The sequence below is a fragment of the Perca fluviatilis genome, chromosome 5 (genome assembly GCF_010015445.1).
Source record: "Perca fluviatilis chromosome 5, GENO_Pfluv_1.0, whole genome shotgun sequence".
Taxonomy (NCBI): domain Eukaryota; kingdom Metazoa; phylum Chordata; class Actinopteri; order Perciformes; family Percidae; genus Perca; species Perca fluviatilis.
Window position 1 is genome coordinate 11,348,266 of NC_053116.1, and position 17,669 is coordinate 11,365,934.

A 17,669-nucleotide genomic window follows, 5' to 3' on the forward strand; every position below is an offset into this window, starting at 1 on the left:
AGAGGCAAGGAGACATGATGTAATTACCGATGAATGCAACTTTAATGGGTTCAGTTTCTATTTACATGTAGCATCCTCGCATTCATAATCCCTCACATTCATAATCTCTCAACAACAAAAATACATTTAAACATTTTTGTGGTAGCAGGCAGACATGAGGAACAGCTGGGACTTAACCACTTACACAGCCTAGTTTGACTTGACTTACACAAATCATACTAACAGTAAAATAAATGATACATATATTATCTTTCAACATTTAAAAAAGGGTGAGACAGAGACGGCCATGTAAAAGGATTATTCCATTGTATTAGGATTTGAGTGTAAAACATTGGCATCAATATGAAAGACTAAAGTGCAATCATTTTTCAAATTCATTTGCGTTCTCCTAAAAAGGAATGTCATAATTTTCCAGTGGACTCTTGACTGAAAAATGTCTCCCCCTGGTGGAAATAAACATGAAAAGCACAAATTCCACAGGAATGCCCTTTCTTCAATTCTACTAAAAGAGAAGCAGGGTATGAAGGGAGAAAGTAAGTACATTAACTACCATATCTAGAAAGCTTTGAATGAGAATTCAATATATTCATATTGGTGAATGGATTTAAAAAAAAAGAAAGAAATGGTTTCCCAAACTGCTTCATTGACGATGAAAGGGAGCTAAGAGACCAATTTTGCAGACACTAGTGACGAGAGTATTCTGTGGTTCAAGACTGCAACTCTGAAAAAGCTAATTTGCGTACAAACATTCAAGCACTCTAACAAACACCGTCAGCCAATTAGCAGAGTGGCTTCAGGTAGGAGGTTTTAGTTTTGGTTCTGAGGATTTCGGCTTTTGGGAGTATTTTCACTTTCACTTTAACAACTTATTTGATTAAACGCCTGTTATGGTGGGGATTTCCTTGTATGCGTTAGCCGTTTTAAGATTAAACAATCTCATGATAAAATCTGTCTGAAGAGCATGTCTCTCGATAAACAGCCTCAAGCAATCAATCCAAAACCAGTTCCAGTCTTCAGAGGTTTAGACTTATGGCTACTTACAGGAATATAGTATCCGGGTCATTAAAAGTAGGAGAACAGGTAACAATACAAATACAGAGTTTAAGCAAGTGCAACTCCATATAGTAAGAGTCAGATGACCTTTTAAATCTAGCCTTGTCTGCTTTTCCTCCTCTTTGTTACAAAAGCTCTTTGACCAGCTCCTGCTGGCAGCTTAAAACTCCCCAAAGTCCATTGCAGACTATAAAACCAGTACTGACTAGAAATCGCTGAGGATGCTGATGTCTGCAAACTCCTGGCGATATCTGTAGGAGTATAAGGCCAGGAGAAAGGACCATTTCAGAGTCAGGAAGCTCCACACACAGGAGAGATAGAGGCTCCTCGGGTCAGTCGGAGCTGTGGGACAGAAAACGCAGAAAGGTGAAAACTTTGCATCAGGAAATCAATCTAATAAACAATAAGCATGAGTCCTAATGATTTCTTCTAATTCTCCATTATACTGATTACTCATTATGAACTAGGACAATTAGAGAGAGGATTACATTGCTTCTGTGTGATGGCGAGAGTTAGGAAGGTAATGAAAGTGGTCACTGCAAAAACTGAGAAGAGCACACCAACAGCGATGAAGAACTTGAGGCCTTTGAGCCAGGTGCGCCAGAAATCCTGCAGGTACATGATGTGTGTGACAAGACACCAGAGCGCCAAAACTCCTGTTGAAACAAATAAAACAAAAAAATAACACTTTCATAAACAATCAAAAATAGAAATTATACAGTATTTGGAGACAAAATGACATGATAAAAGGGAGTGGGGTGATTAATAGCAGCAAAGTCAACGGTTCTATGAAAACAGTTTAGACAAGACTAATATATGTTAAGTAATTAAAAGTTAGATGTTTTTTGTTTTTTTTTTAACTCCCAAAAGTGACATTCACTAAAACTAGTATCGGCAGAGTTAAAGCTCAATATTGATGCTGGCGAAGCGGATAAGCTACAAATCTGGTCATCTGCACAAGTGTGACCTACATTAGAATATATAGCAGCGAACACTGACAGCAAATGATGTGTTAGGAACCTCAGTGGCAACAAGAGGTTAAAATACAACCACCACCTGTTATATGATTATGGTGTGATGTTTGACTGTGCAGGCCTTGTCCCTTGTGTAAGGATTAGGCAGCCCGAGTTAAATGCTCCAATATCACGTGAAGAAGACGCTCACGTTAACGGTTAACGATAGAACTCAGGTGATAGCTAGCTAGGTGTGTAAACATACCTGACAGGCCTCCCATGGCCGCAGTCCATGGCTGTTTGTATGCTATATTCCAGACCAGGAAAGCCGAAAGTCCAACCATGGTGCCAAAGGTAGCATATCCTATGCTAATGTAAATTCTGCTGCCTCCCATTGTAAAATACAATTAGCCTACTGCCTCCCAAAATGTTTGTAACAGGCGTTAAGTATGGCGTAGGTATATTAAGCTAGCTACATCAACAAGCTTACCGCCTCATTATGTAATATCACTGATACAAACGAAAGGAAAACGACAACAGCAAATTCCCCTGGACTAACGTTAGGGAGAACGACGCCTATCACTGCTAGCAAGACTAGCTTTAGAAAAAGCTAGTTAAGTAATAGCCTGTTCGTGTACCTGATACAAGCAACAAACTCCGATGACATAATTTAGATTTCAAGCTAACAGGCAGCAGCTAAACAGCAACCAAGTGTTTATCTGATGTACACCGCAAAGATGGCAGATGGTTATGATCCAGAAAACACCCCGACCGTGGATCCCCGTCTTCAGCCGATGCCGAAACATACCCGTGGGGACTGTCTTCGGTTACATGTACTTCACGGTCATAAAACACTTGAAATACAACATAGTTGATATTGACCAATATGTTGCGAGTGTGTTTTCAACAATTTACCGCAAAGTCATCTATCACTTATACATACAAATATCTTTGCACTGAGGAAACCCCCAACTCGCCAACACACCACCCCTAGTGGAGCAAAGAGAAACGCCAACTTAAAACTTCTGGTGCCAAATCTGTTATAATAATTTGGTATACAATGGGTATTCGTTTTTGGTTACATGGAGTCCATTGAAAGCTCACTGTGAAGGCATTTATTATTCAAAAATATAACAATCTATAAGATGTTGCATAAGTTCATACAGCCAGGCAAAGAAATAAAAGCATTGTGTTAATACAAGCTGTCAGCTGGAAAGACTATAGTTCACAAACGGGTGGAAGAAAATCCTTCACTTAAGAAAAACTATTATAATAAAATTGAGAAAAACAGACTCAATAATCATTGACAAGTAAAAGTCCTGTGGAAATGTATTTAAAGTATCAAATTAAAAATACTCAGAATGCTGAAAATGGTTGGTTTTACTATTGAATTATTGTTTCTGGTGAAGTCGTGTAAAAACTTGTGCATTGCCAGACCTTACTCCACAGCACTGTGGAGAAAGGTCTGGCAATGCAAGAGTTTTTTGGTGGCTACACATTCTAGGATAAGAGAAATTTTGCATTTCTTTAAACCCATTACAATCGCCTTGGCTGTTACTTCAAAATTGCGTGTAGCTTGCCTACTCAAAGTTTGTAGTCGTTTCCTGAAACAGAGGGACATCTGGTGTGTCACCCCCATGTCAGGCAATTATCCTGGAAATGGACTTTCGTTGATATGGACTAATGTTAATAAAAAAAATTCTGTGGTAGTTGGTGGAGGTGGAGCTGATTTGAACTTTTACTTAATGTTAACATATTTTACACACTAAACATTTGATGAACTTATGTTTTAGAAGTTCATCATTATGTATTATATGTAAAATCGTTGTCTGCAAAGTACTCACTAAAGCGGTCAATATTTTCTTCTGAATTGTATTAAGTAGCATAAAATGGAAATAAGTAATTTGCAATTACATCAAATTAGTACCCAAGTACAGTATTTAAGTAAATGTACTGTTACATTCCACAACTATTAAATATTAAACAAGATGAACAATTTGCGAAGCAAAGATGTGAATAAATCTACAAAAAGGAGATATTCACATGAAAACATGACTGTGGCTAGATGGGAGCACGCAGGAAGTACATTTATCTGTAGGAAACATTAAAGCATAATGTTATCATTTATTCTGAGCAATGTTTTATAGTTTGACTGTAAATCTATTGAATACAAATAATGTGTAGAGAATTTAAATCTGTGCTCCAAAGCAGTCCTGTGGTTGTTAGTAGCTGTGTTGCAGTAAAGGATGTCACGGGTGCCCCCCCCGCCACCCTGGGTACTGTCTTCACAGCCAATCAGAAAGATACAGGAAGCTAAGTTCAGCAACACTCCCCACAACTCACATAAACAGCAATGACTGAAAGATCATCCTCCGGCATTTGAAAAAAAAGCAAAGGCTGAAAAGAGAAAGCAGAAAACCCCGAAAAGCGTGGAAGCCAAAAGGCTGAAGAATCTTACACGAGTGTGCTAGTGGTGAGTTACTGATGATTACTTATTAAAATAACGTAATAGACTGACATTTTGTGTGGTGTATATATATATATATATATATATATATATATATATATATATATTATATATATATATATATATATATATATATATATATATATATATATATATATATATATATATATATATATATAAAAGATAGACAGTTTGATAGATAGATGTGTAATTATTTTATTTCTTCAGACAGAAAATTGGCCATGGTATACCATGCACACTTAAGAGAAATATTAAATGTCTGACAAGATGTTATGAGCAGTGTGTGTGTAGAAAAAATATATATATATATATATATATATATATATATATATATATATATATATATATATATATATATATATATACATACACACACACACAATCTCATTTTACTACTTACTGCATACAATTTCAAGACAAAGCAAGTTACTTATTCTCTAATATGACTGCATGTATTTGGTGTGAATGGTAATGTGACTGAGCAGCAGGAGGTACATGTGTAAGAACGATGCTCACAAACTGATAAAAAAAAAAAAAGAAATTAGAATTATTGTCATCTTTTATTGCTTTTGCTTGTGTCCTTCAGTCTTCATTTGACCATGGGGTCAAACTAAAAAAAACAACCTGTCACTGCTTACTGGACAGGGGAGAGGAAGGAAAAGGTGTGCGAGTGTGTGTGTGTGTGTGTGTGTGTGTGTGTGTGTGTGTGTGTGTGTGTGTGTGTGTGTGTGTGTGTGTGTCACCAGACAGGCACAACAAAGATACTTGGCAAAGTACACATTCCATGGGCGTAGATGTGTTGCAGGAAATCCCACTCCCATTCCCAGAGGACCCAAATAGAAACACACACAAATAGATACAGACAGACAGACAGACAGAGAGAGAGAGAGCACGAGAAAAACAGACAACCCAGCGAAAAACAAGAAATATCAGTTCACCAGTGTAATACAATATAAGTGCATTCACATCAGTTACTAAAACTTCATTTATGTAGTTTTGATGCTTAAGTGGTTTCTATATAAAAAAGAAAAGGGAATCAGTGTATACATTCTCATTAAATAATTTCATAAATTTTTAAGGATTTATGTTTACATGTGCATGAGGCTTTCCTGAATTTCCTCTCCACGTGTTGCAGATTGTAGAGCATTAGTGTTCTCAATAGAGGGCAGCATTTATTTTCAAAATGCCAGACGTGCATGTGAACTGAAGCTTCAATGCAAAATGACCCGGGACCTGAGTCACCGAAGAGTTTAAGGTGTCGGCGGCCTACATTTAGTCTCTCCTGTGAGATGGAACTTTCTGATGTTCACAACTGAACAGTATTCTCTGAACCTCAAACAAGGCCATTTAACAATGCAGCAATCAGGAGCTTTCATGTCAATCCCAGGGCCACAAAGCAATCACCAATTAATGAATTTTCTGGCTTTACTTTTCCTAAATCAGTCCTGAGATTATCCCCATCCAGTGTATATTAGCCTTCTAGAAAGCAGTGTGCTCCTTTAGTGTGTATTTGGTACAGAACTACCATAAATTCAACAAACAAGTCACTTTGTCAGATCCTATCAAACAGACACATTTTAGCAATGTGCTCTTCCTTATCAGCTCAACCATCAGGTTTACATTCCCTCAGGAGGTCATAAGACGGAAAACTGCATTCCTTCATTGTGAACATTCTTAATTTTGAAACATAGAGAGTCCCTGTGCGACATTTGGAAGAGAGAGTCAGAGACAGAGTTTAGCTGGAGCACAGAAAAGTTATCGACCACACTTGAAAACTTTGCTTTGACTGCTTGCTTACTTTTAATACTGGATTTGGGACAGCTCTGACTGGAGCATCCTCATGATCCATCCCGGAGGTCTAAACTTGGTAAGGAGTTACTGTTTTTTTCCCCTGAGAGATTGTAGATGTGCAGCAGCCGTAGCTTCAAAAGTACAGGGTGTGCAATGTAGCTTCTGTTATGCAATTGAGATGAATGAGGGGTTGTGATTCCAAGGGAATTGAGCTCTGTAGGCTTTTGGCAATCACTCAACACACACGCTAATGGAGTAGGACTCCGAGAAAGGAGCACTAATGTCTAAAACAGAGGGGTAACATACAAGAGCAACAGGTGCTGGACTTTTCATTATATTGCACAGAAGAGGCAGTTCCATTACATTGCCCTCCTGCATCTTCCCAGCTGGAGGAACCACCAAAACGAAGCACAGGAAAGCAGGACAGAATTAGTCTTCTTGTCTGTGTGCGTCTTGTGGAAAGCCGTGGCAAACTGACTCCAGCATTGAGGTCAGTACAGGAAGGGCAGCTCCGCACTGGAACAATAGCAGGGGTTTAAACAAGTCTTACATAACATATCCAGGCTGCAGGACACGGTCATTACTGGAGGTGCACGGGAAATCAAGTTAAATAGAGGGTCCCCTTGTCCTTGTTTGACAGTCTGCACATTTACATCTATTTGCTTTGGCCATTAATCCATGAATGACATGACACGTGCATTAATAGGTTTCTTACTTGGTACTTAAAAGAAAACTTATTATTACCCTGTTTATTTCACACAGATACTGTTCAATCCATCTCCTCGATGGAGAACTTGGTCAAATCCATCTGTTCCCCACCAAGACGTTGTACACCAGACATAAGTGAAGTAAGTCATCTGCTTCTATGCTGGAACACAAATATAAAGTCAATACAATAACACTGAGCCGGAGACACAGAGAATGATGGGGCTAAAAGTAACACAGCAAGATGCGTTCACAGCTGAACGTTTCAACACCTGTTGGTACAATATACAGCATCATGAGTTTTATGATTCCATAAACCAGTAATGGGTAACAGTTTAACACCTGTGCAAAGGACAAACACCTGTCATCAAACTGACAACTGGAACTGTACCAAACTACTACTCCAACCTAAACTGTTTTCTGCCCTTGAAACAGTTTATCTGCGAGCCCATGCCCATACAGACCCGGTTGAGCCAGACAGCTGGACAGCCTGATAAGTGTGTGTGCAGAGTTCTGCAGCTCAAGTGTTCTGCTCTGAACTACTACACTGAGCAAACTACACTACACAGTGACCGCATGGAACATTATGACTCCTTTAATAACCTTGACCCAGTCTTGTGAAATTGCAGAGCCAGGTGAACTGCTAAACAGGTAGCTTACCAGCAGGTTAAAGGGTAACTACCATTTTTTTTCCTTTGACATTGGTCCAGTATTAAGAGACATCGCTGCAGCGGCAAAACAAGCTACAATGTAAGTTAATAGGGCAATTGTGCAGCTTGAATTTACCTTCACAAAAGGACTTGTTTTGCCACTGACCAGCTCAGAATAATATTTTAAAGTGTCTGACAACATTACGGAAAGGATTTCTAAGGAGGTCGACCTTTCTGTTAAAGAGGAAGATGCTTTTTTTAACAAAAACATCCGCGAAATTGCATTCACTAAAGCCACCAGACTCCATGTAAATACAGTAATTTTAGCATTCTAAAATACACAAAAATAAAACCATCACTTTTCCAACCATCACAACCCTAGTTTTGGTTGAAATAAACACATAGTTTACCGATTTACATGTGAAGATATGTTGGCTCTATACACGCTAAAAAGTATGTTTGTTTTTTAAATGGAGTCTGGTGGGTTAAGCGCTAGGGTTACATTGCAGCCCAGACTGTGGCTGCCGGTTACAGCGTTCACACTTAATACTGGACCAATTTCAAAGATTGTTGTTCCTATCAGTCACTTACACACAAAACCATAGGACAATAGGGTCCAGGTTGAAGGAAAAAAATAAAAATAAAAACAGTAGTTACCCTTTAAGCCAAGCTACAAATGGGTCATTCCATACTAACTGACCTAGACCTCCCAGTTCATGTCATGGACTTTTCCTGAAAAGAATCATGTGAAAACTTTAACTTCATGGGACCTTGCAAAATCCTATAGTTCTACTCCAAATACTTTTTCAGTTTTCATTTTTTTTTTGTGATTTTTGTATGTGTAATCTAAGCTTTACCAATTGCTTATTTTTCACTGGACTGGGTTTAAATTTGTGAACATCCAAGAAACCCTAAAGATAATTTCCAGCATGTATGTGTTTTACAAGTATCAAATTCATAAAAAAATTTAACTAGGACATTTTTTTTTTTTTATTTAAAGATTCTTCATTCGAGTTAAAAAAAAAAAAAAAAAAAAAAATGGAATGAGCCAGATTTAACTTAAAAAATATATTGCTGTGTAACATATTGAGGTATTTTAAAGAAAATATGGAGATGTAGCCATAGATTTTTTTGTTATATATTTGTGTCATTCTATGTCTATGTAGGGATTTTGTTCACCACGCAGGTCCAGTAGGCTATTAGTCACCTTTAAACACAGCACCTGGGCCATCAGGGAAATCTGCACATGCCTGGTGTGCAGTCCACATTAGAATACATTTTTTATTTCAGGTTTTAAAATAAAAAAGGACAACATGTACAGAGTGCACCTGCCCACATACACACGGAGTGCAGGTGTCACGTTAAATAAATCAAACGCCATTAATTAGGCGGAAAAAGAAAAAATGCCAGAGGAGGCAGTCTCTCTGATGACTCCGTGTTAGTTCCTTGCCAAAAAAAAAAAAGCGCACACACGCAACACAGCAGTGCGCCTGTGCTGCCAGGGATGGCTGGAGACTACACACTCCGTCCTCACTGAGAGGCAGACACGTCTATCGAAGGTAGCCGGTCTGGGTTTTGGATGCAGGGACGACGTACAGAATCCTGGCTGGATTTTTGTCGTACAATATGCCGAGTCCTGAGCTGACGCTGCGTTGTGTCGTCGGTGCGTAGTAAAAGAAAAAGAAAAAAACAGCGGCTGACGGGTCGATCTACTTTGCTGTGAATAATGTCTGGAGGTGCAGAGTCCGCGTGCACAGCTTCTGACTGGGAAAGTTGTTTGTCGGTTGTTTGGATCTGAGACAAGATGCATCTGTTTCGGAGTCACAATTACCAAGTGTTCCCGGACCGCTCCGCAGTGGAAACCCCGACCATACGAGGCATCAGCTGGGTATGCCGCTTTAATGTTCGCTTCAGAGAAATAACTGCGGAGTAGGAGATGAGAGGGATGACAATCACCATGTACCGCCACCGTCTTGTATCGTAGTGCCTTTTAAAAAGTAATGCTGAGATAACTTAGGCTGCCCATATTCATATGGAGACTTCACATATCTTTAGACTTGATCACAAAAAGAAGCACTCAAGAGAGGTCACTTATTGCTTTCTGTAAATGTCTTGAATTAGTCACTGCTGGAGAAGCCGATTTAATCCTAACGTGTTGTACGAATTGCCATGCAGTGAATGTAGTCTGCACATGGCACAATAGCTCTAAAAGCCTTAGTGACAACCACTCAATTTGGCATCTAATGCATTTGTGCTGAAACCCAGGAAAAAAGTTGCAGGATAGGTGGAGAAAGAGAGCAGGTGAAATGTGTTTATGTGAAAATGGGGTTCAGTTCACCTCACTTCTTCTCACCTCCACTATGAAACAGTTTAAGTCCCCAAAACAGGAGCTTGCAGATATTTCACGAATGCTTCCAGTGGACTGAAGTAGACTTCTCTATTGTTTTAGCAGATTGGGTGTGGAGACAAGAAGGTAACAAAGCACTTTTTTTTTTTTTTTTTACTTAAACTCAGGATATAAATAGTGTATTGTTCACCTTCACTACAACATCCCCGTTCAGTTTACAGAAGAGATTGTAGAAGAACACACAAAGGTTAAACTACAATTCTCCTGTACAATTATATTATATACTACAGTTACAGTAAATAACTGACAATTGTGATTTGGATCTGGCATGTCTGTCTGATACCTGACAACCTGAGCTTATAGGCTCAGTGTAACACGCTACACATATTATCCACTGTCACAGGAGTGGTCAAACTTGTTGCAGTGAGTTTGTGTTTACTCAGGTTATCTTATACATGATATATTATTACACAGGAGCACTTCCTCAGAGATGTCCTTGCCAGGCCAATAAGATTTACACAAAAGTGTAACGTTCAGGTTACACAACAGCATACTAAAAAAAAAAGAAAAAAAACACCCTTATCATACAATGAATAAATGCATTGACTTGACAAGATGATTATCTTTGCTTTGGGAACAGTGTTTGTAGTACTAAACCAGCACAAAGGCAGTCAGATCTGCTTCAATAACAAGATTCCTTTTAGAATTGCATACTACATTTAAGGCTTGATAAGCAGAGTCATTCCACCTCTAAAATACTATCCAGTACATCTGTTGATTGAGGTACGATATCAACAATTGGCACAATTGAACTGGCATTGAGGCATTTGCGAATTCCTTCTCTGAGCTAATGCAGGCAAAGAGGGGCAAAACTGAGCTCTGTTTGCTGTCATTATTAGGAGATGCCAGGGCATTGTCTCCCTGTCCTTATTGCTATTTCATACCAGTGCTGAGAGATGGAGACAAAGCAGAACAAAATACCAAACATTCATAAAAGGTTCCTTATTGTGGCTGCCCGTCTACAGACCTGGAAGCACCCCCGCCCACCCCCCATATTTTTGTCCAATCATGTATCATTTTGGTTGGGTCACCTGATACAACTGCTTTATGGAGTTTATATTTCAGTCACAATCACAACCATGTAATCATATTTTCAAGCTCTTCACCTACAGTAACAAACTTGCACTGGGGAGCTAATGGGTTGTTTTTGTTGGCCAATGTGCCATTCAGGCTATGATCATCACGGCTGGCTGCACAACGGCTAGACAAAGCAGCAAACGCCACAGAGTCTGTCTCTAGACGGACCGGAGACACTTGACAGATGTATATCAGTCATGTGAGGTTGAGAAGCTTCCTGATCAATTCAGTCTGCCACTGTCTTTTTTATATACGGTCTACGGCCACCGTATGAATGACTTACTAACTTTGCATCACACATTAGGCTTCATAGCCAACAGGTAGGCTACCCATCCCATTTAGAAGGCCTTAATATTTATCCTTGCAACATGAGCAATCCAATGCACTGAAAGCAATTGCCTTTAGAATACAGGTGACGTCATACGGCGTTAAAGGAATCATAAAAACTAAGCCACAAAGAACACAGCGAAGAAATACAATGTAGGGCGAAGTAACGTTACACACATAACAACTAGACTACTTTACACAGATGCAAAACCAGAAAATTACAGTTTCCCATTATACGCAATTTCACATTTCCCACAGTTTAACACAGTTTATAATTCGAATAGGCACTTACCTGTTCCCATTTCTCACCGATTTGATTATACTGCTCAACCCCTGTTTGTAACGTTAACGTAGGCCTAGTTTGTGTAACGTTAGCATGTTTGCCCAACTTTAGCCTTGCAACTTTATCGCGTTGTCCTGCTGCCTTGACGCTTGTTAATCCTTTCAGAAAGATGCTTGAGAATCCTGGAAGCCTGTTCTCGACCAGGTATCAACTCCCCCGGATAACACGCACGCGATGCAAAAAAAGCATCTTCTCTGACAAGCTAACGTTAGCCATTTTCCCCCGGAGAACCACTCCACGTTAAATCAGATTTTTTTTTTTAACCAGCGGTTCGGTTTATAACAATACCCCGCGGCTGGTGGGCACGGAGGTGTTTCATTTCAACTTTTACTTCTAAAGTCTGACTTTTTGTGCTGTAGAAGGTAACCCACATCGTTGATGATGGCCACAGATAGCCTACTATCTTTAAAAGAACTACCAGCTACCAGCAGAAGACGACATAGGCTATATACACTACTTGGCAGACAGCCAATCAAATTGCAGAGGAGCAACAGGCAATCAGCCACACCTGGCAAATTAAAACAATATTTTACAGGTATTTTTTTTCGATTGCTTAAGCACTATTTTGAAAGCAGGGACCGGTTTTTCAAAACACTACACTCGATTAACACAACCACACACCCAATTAGCACAACACCTCAGACCCTTTGCAAAATGAGACACTTGCAAAAACTATACACTAAATTTATAAAAAACATATTTTGTTACCATATGAAACGTGTTTCAACCAGTTAACCAGTCAACCTAAAACACTTTTAGCAATTCTACTTCTCAGTGATTAGTGTAGCCTACTGTAAATGAAGTACACAGAGAAAGTGCAAATTTACAATAAGTTCACCAAACACTACACAAGACCAATGCTGCAGACTGACGAAAATATAATTTATTTCTCTCCATATACCCAAATCAGTCAACATGTCAACATGGAGAAATCCCAACAACAACATGTCCCAGTTTTCATACAGCTATACTACAGTAGTGTGCGTAACACTGTTAGCTCAGCAAACAACAGACAGACATAAAATACTGTATCCAGTACAGGTTACAATTACAGTAAAAAAAAAATATATATATATATATATAAAAACTGAAAATGCAGTACAGAAAACACTCTTACCTGCTGCATTTGTATAGGCTAGTGCTTGAACCTGATTGGTGTGTCAATTAAGCAATCATGTGTTTGCACACCTGATGGCTGTGTTTCACAGATTGGCTCGTAGGTGTGGTCATTTGACAGTCAGTGCTTTGGAATTGCAAGGAAGAGATGTCATGATATGCTGTACTTCTGTGTCTAATGTATACAAGTGTGTTTAGTGTTTTGCAAATCACTGTGTGTATTGTTTAGCAAAAAGTGTGAAGGGGACATTGTGCTTATTATCGGTGCACATCTGGCCCAACGTTTTGCTCCTTGAGTGTAAGGTTTTGATAATTGTGGAATACTTTTGATTTCAGTGTGTAAGCAGTCGGCAAAAACTGTGAAACTATTCTATCCAGCAACTGATCTTAAATTGTAGGCTATAATAATGACAAATAACAGCAGGAATCAATGATGTTTATGCCATGCATTAATCCAGAATTATATTCATTGAAATGACTCAGCACCACTAAAACCACACTATTTTTCTGCCACCAGCAGGTCTCACCAATGACGCCTTTATAAATATTTGTACATTGCAGCAAGTTAGGGCTGATCTGACTCTTGTGCAGAGGTAGGGAGTCTCCATAAATAATATAGGCAGATGGTTACATGCGTGTATATGTTGCAAATGCTGCAGTGCATTTAACCTTTAAATGGATGGATTTTCAAAAGCCTTTTCATATAAAAAGCGTAGTTCATAGTTAAAAGCAACCTTTTCACTCAGCAAAATGCATGGCAACAGGCTATGTACTTTCCTTTGCTGATGTCTATGAACTCTTTCCCTCCCACTTCATCACACTCACTTGACACCCACCCACACCACGCTGGAGACAATGGTAACACAGCGCAGATTGAGATAATGCATTTGTGTTGACCTTCATCCCAATGAAAATAAATAATTATTCTTTCTATCTGGACGGTCCAGCTTGGTTATATTTGTTTATTTGGTGCAACGGTAGCGAGGTAATCATCAACGACCAGTCCAGCTAGTTCCTGTGGAATCCCGTTCCATAGAAAGTTGTCTGCTTTATTTCAGAGGCTTTGGACTTGCAGAAATGGCTCAGTAGTGATAACGTCTCTCTTTCTGTTTCTCTTAGACTCCGCTGCCAGAGGCCCTGAATTCAAAGGACACTATGAAGCAGGTGTGTACACCAGAGATGGTGAGCTATGCCTTGGTACATCACATCCCCACAGCAGAGAGTAATCCAAGGTTCTCACTGGTCTTAGACCCCTGCTGAACATAGGAAGACACACAATGTCAGAGTGTCAAGTGTGATTTCAGAAAGTTTTAGCACTGAAGCAAGATTGTCTCCAACATTATTGAAAACGGACATTTCTAATAAGACTGTTGGAAACTGGATTGTCTTTAAGCTTTGATCATCAGGGTTAATTATTGTCTAGCATCTTAAGTCATATGATATCCTTGTAATTTCTTCTTCATAACAATTTCATAATCATGTTTTCAAGCACATATCAGGCTTCTTGTCAGTCTTTAAACTATCACCGGCTTAGACGTTTCTCTCTCCTCACGGGTCTACTGACCTCTGCCATCATCCAGAGTTGCAGTGCTTGCATCCTCTCAAACTGCTGAACTTGTTCTTTTGTTGTTATAATATCCTGCATTACTACTCAAGCGAGTCTTAAAAAACACATTCCTAGCAGGGCAGTCACAAGGAGTCTAAAGGCCACTCCAGGGCCCACAGTTAATTGACCCTCCCTACACTCCCAAGCCCTATACCTCACCCGGCCCAGGCCCCTCACCCTGCCTTATCTCAGTTTCTTCAACAGCATGCCAAGGAGAGAACTTTGAAAACACTCACAACAGGGTTGTAGGCCGTCATGGAAAGTCAATTCTGTTTGGGTTCCGCCAGACAGAAAAAGTAGACAGAGAGAGAGAGAGAAATAATCAATGCTGTGTGGCTAACATCTTGACGCTTTGTTTGGTTGCTTAGCAAGTGTTGGATCCAGATTCTAAAAGTCACTAATGAGCATCATACATTCTGATAGCACTGGACAAGACGGATTGTTTTTGATAACCTGTGTTTGATTGTTGTGGCCTGAGTTTGATACGAGATGCAAAAGATGTCGTTTTCCTATTTAGACACGAGCACACTGAAGTAGAATTCACCATACTTAATCACAAGCTTAACAGCTCCTGATCTCTGCTCACATTTAGAAATACATTTTTCATTTGTGTAACGAAAGTCGGACATGTCCCAGTGTAATTTTTGTTAACAAAACATACTTTTCATTTTCTTTTGGCTGAGGGGGTTCTGCCCTGCAGGTATACGGGACTTTGTAGACTGGATACATAGGTTGTGCACAGTTAAAAAATGTGTTTGTGAGGCTTTCCCGTGTAGGTCAGATGTGTAAGTTCACACAAACTACAGATACAACTGGAAAGATCTGAAAACTCATGCCTAATGACCTAATCAAAGGCCTGGAAAGGGAGAAAAAAACAACATATCCATAATGTATTGCAGGATGGAAATGTTGCCTTCTAAAAAGTGGTCTTGTATTTTTCTCACACAGACAGAAGGAAAAAAAAAGGCAGGTATTTGTAGTCCACAGAGCTGCATTACGCTTCTCGTCAACTCACACAGTGTTCATCTGTAGCTGCTTCTCACACAACACAGCCCACCAAGGTCACTGAGAGTAAGAAACAGAGAAATGTCTCGCCTACAGAGTGGATAACTGTGCTCATCATCATTCCACCCCACAAGAAAAATGCATGAAACAAAACCACGGACTGTACTACATGACTAACACTCTAGCAAGTTAAAGAAAACAATACACATAATAGATCATGCAATTGTGTTGTGATAAATACAATTACTACCTTCTTTCACCCAAATGACTGCGTTCACCCCTGTGTGATATTAATCACCCTGTGCTGGAGAGTGTTTGAGCAAACTGTACAGGCTGTAAAGCAGCACTGCTGTTCTGTAGCCCTGCAAAAATAAAACTAGGTGTAGTAATTTAGGATCATATAAAGATCCTATACATTTTACAGTTTAAGTGTACTTAAACTGTATTACTTTACTTAACATCAGCAGTCTTAAACAACTTTTTGAAAATAGGCTTTTGGCAGTAAAATTACCTCTGCAGCACTATGGACCTGAGTCATAAAATGGGTTATAACTTCATGTCCATGTGCAGCTACATCGGTGTCGGTCGCTGCACACTGGCTGAGTGCGTATTGTACTTGAGAAAGGTGTTTTCCCTGTAAACAATTACCTGCGGGTTGTAGTTTCTAGATAACATGATTAGGTGGCCTTTGGTTAGGTTAGGTTACGTTCAGACAATACACAACACACAGTTCAGCGCAGCACTGCTATGAATCACAGACTAAATGTTTCTGCATGTTTACATGATGGTCCGGTTTAGCAGCGAGGGCTAGGCTCCCTTCAGTGAAATATAGCTTTTGATAATGTTTTTATAAGGACTGGGTTAGGTAATGGAAAATGGCCTCATCAAGAAAATACGTTTTGGAGCTGACATGCCTGAGAATGTGAGTCCCGGGGGAAAATGGGCCCCTGGGAATATTGGTGACCTCGAGACAACATAACTCCAGAGGGGCACAGCAGACGCCTTGGAGCACATTTACTCTGCTGATGTCAGGTCTGGGAACAGGCGTATTAGGTTGAAGTAGGGCTGGGTGATTTGGCCAAAATCTTCTGTCCCGATATAGGTCATTTCATATCTCCATAACGATATATATCATGATATAGCATGTTTTCTCGTAATTAAAATAAATAAATTAATAGTCTATTTAAAAAAAAAAAACACAGCCTATTTTTGTACACTCCTGTGTGAATTAAATACTTGACAAATGAAAAGTACTGAGAATTTTCTCATTTTATTAAGCACTTTAGTGCAAAAGAAAACATAACGTGCAAGGATCAGAACATAAAACGTCGTCCAAATGACACATGTAACAGCAATATTATTATATAATACTGGTTTTTCGGCATTGTGATGGAAACGAGATATACCATCCTATCACCCAGCCCTAGGTTGAAGTGTGTAATGTGTAGTGTTACCCACAGCAGTCTGTTATGGTTGTATGTTGTAATTAGCAGTCCTGCGTGAATGTGGATCTAACAAGCATGTGTCATAACCCCCAAAGAGCATCACGGGAAGAGGTCAGTACATGACTTTCTATATCCTGAATGAGTTGTAGAACACTAGAAAAGGCAAAGGGTGTAGGTAATTGCTTCCTTAAATCCCTATTTCACTTAAATGAAAAAACACTGATATAGGAAATGGTCATTCTTGGTAATTATTATTTTTTTGGGCAAATAGCAGTGGCTTGAGGGAAATCCATGAACAAACAGGCAACCATCTGAGGCTCTCGTGGAGTCACAAGACCTGGTGCAGGAGATGTGAGAGAGGGAGTCTAACACAGTAAAACTGTCTACTTTTCTCAGTCATTGGGACAGTAAATATTTTTGGGCGGTTGTTTGGTTCACTTTGGTTTTCAATTGAGTGTACTGTAAAGCGTGAAAAGGACTGAACCAGAACAGCCGTATTACAGCCAAAAAACAAAGCACATTCTTGTTACATAAGCCTCGCTTCTGCATCGGTGGCTGACAGGTTTTGCACCCCTGTCTGCAGTCTTTTTTAGACCTGACTCGAGTGAGTTGTGTGTATGTGTGTCAGGGGGTGGGAGTGAGGTGGGGAAGAATCGAGAGAGTTTCAAAGGAAATACAGTGAGGGTGGTCAGAAAGGGAAAAA

The 17,669-nt window shown here is 39.5% G+C and overlaps 2 protein-coding genes across 14 annotated transcripts in view; one reads left to right on the plus strand and one right to left on the minus strand.

Annotated features, from left to right (window-relative positions):
* Positions 1-20: 20 nt before the first annotated feature.
* Positions 21-11,930, minus strand: slc48a1a (solute carrier family 48 member 1a). 2 transcript variants are annotated; one of them, XM_039799552.1, is made up of 3 exons: positions 11,744-11,930; positions 1,542-1,709; positions 21-1,395 (listed from the first exon to the last, which is right to left on the minus strand). In XM_039799552.1, the coding sequence occupies exons 1-3, from the start codon at positions 11,751-11,753 to the stop codon at positions 1,259-1,261; spliced, it is 315 nt and encodes a 104-aa protein (XP_039655486.1). In that variant the 5' UTR covers positions 11,754-11,930; the 3' UTR covers positions 21-1,258. The 2 variants fall into 2 exon arrangements, with proteins under 2 accessions (XP_039655486.1, XP_039655485.1); XM_039799551.1 differs by lacking the exon at positions 11,744-11,930 and adding an exon at positions 2,272-2,933.
* The window catches only part of rapgef3 (Rap guanine nucleotide exchange factor (GEF) 3), a 29,536-nt gene continuing 16,215 nt past the window's right edge, over positions 4,349-17,669 (plus strand). The window contains exons 1-3 of one of the 12 annotated variants that reach the window (XM_039799539.1): positions 4,349-4,479; positions 7,048-7,133; positions 14,030-14,092. In XM_039799539.1, the coding sequence (XP_039655473.1) occupies positions 7,071-7,133; positions 14,030-14,092 (126 nt within the window). In that variant the 5' untranslated portion in view covers positions 4,349-4,479; positions 7,048-7,070. Of the gene's footprint in view, positions 4,480-6,233; positions 6,362-7,047; positions 7,134-9,115; positions 9,529-9,560; positions 10,114-12,317; positions 12,330-14,029; positions 14,093-17,669 lie in introns of those variants that run through there. The other 11 variants (XM_039799541.1, XM_039799540.1, XM_039799543.1 and 8 more) reach the window with 11 other exon arrangements.

Excerpts from the sequence above, each read along its gene's own strand:
- slc48a1a (XM_039799551.1), bottom strand. The coding sequence starts at position 2,401 with ATGGGAGGCAGCAGAATTTACATTAGCATAGGATATGCTACCTTTGGC. Across the intron at positions 1,710-2,271 it reads GGCCATGGGAGGCCTGTCAG|GAGTTTTGGCGCTCTGGTGT; the intron begins GTATGTTTACAC and ends TTGTTTCAACAG. Across the intron at positions 1,396-1,541 it reads CGCCATCACACAGAAGCAAT|CTCCGACTGACCCGAGGAGC; the intron begins GTAATCCTCTCT and ends TCTGTCCCACAG.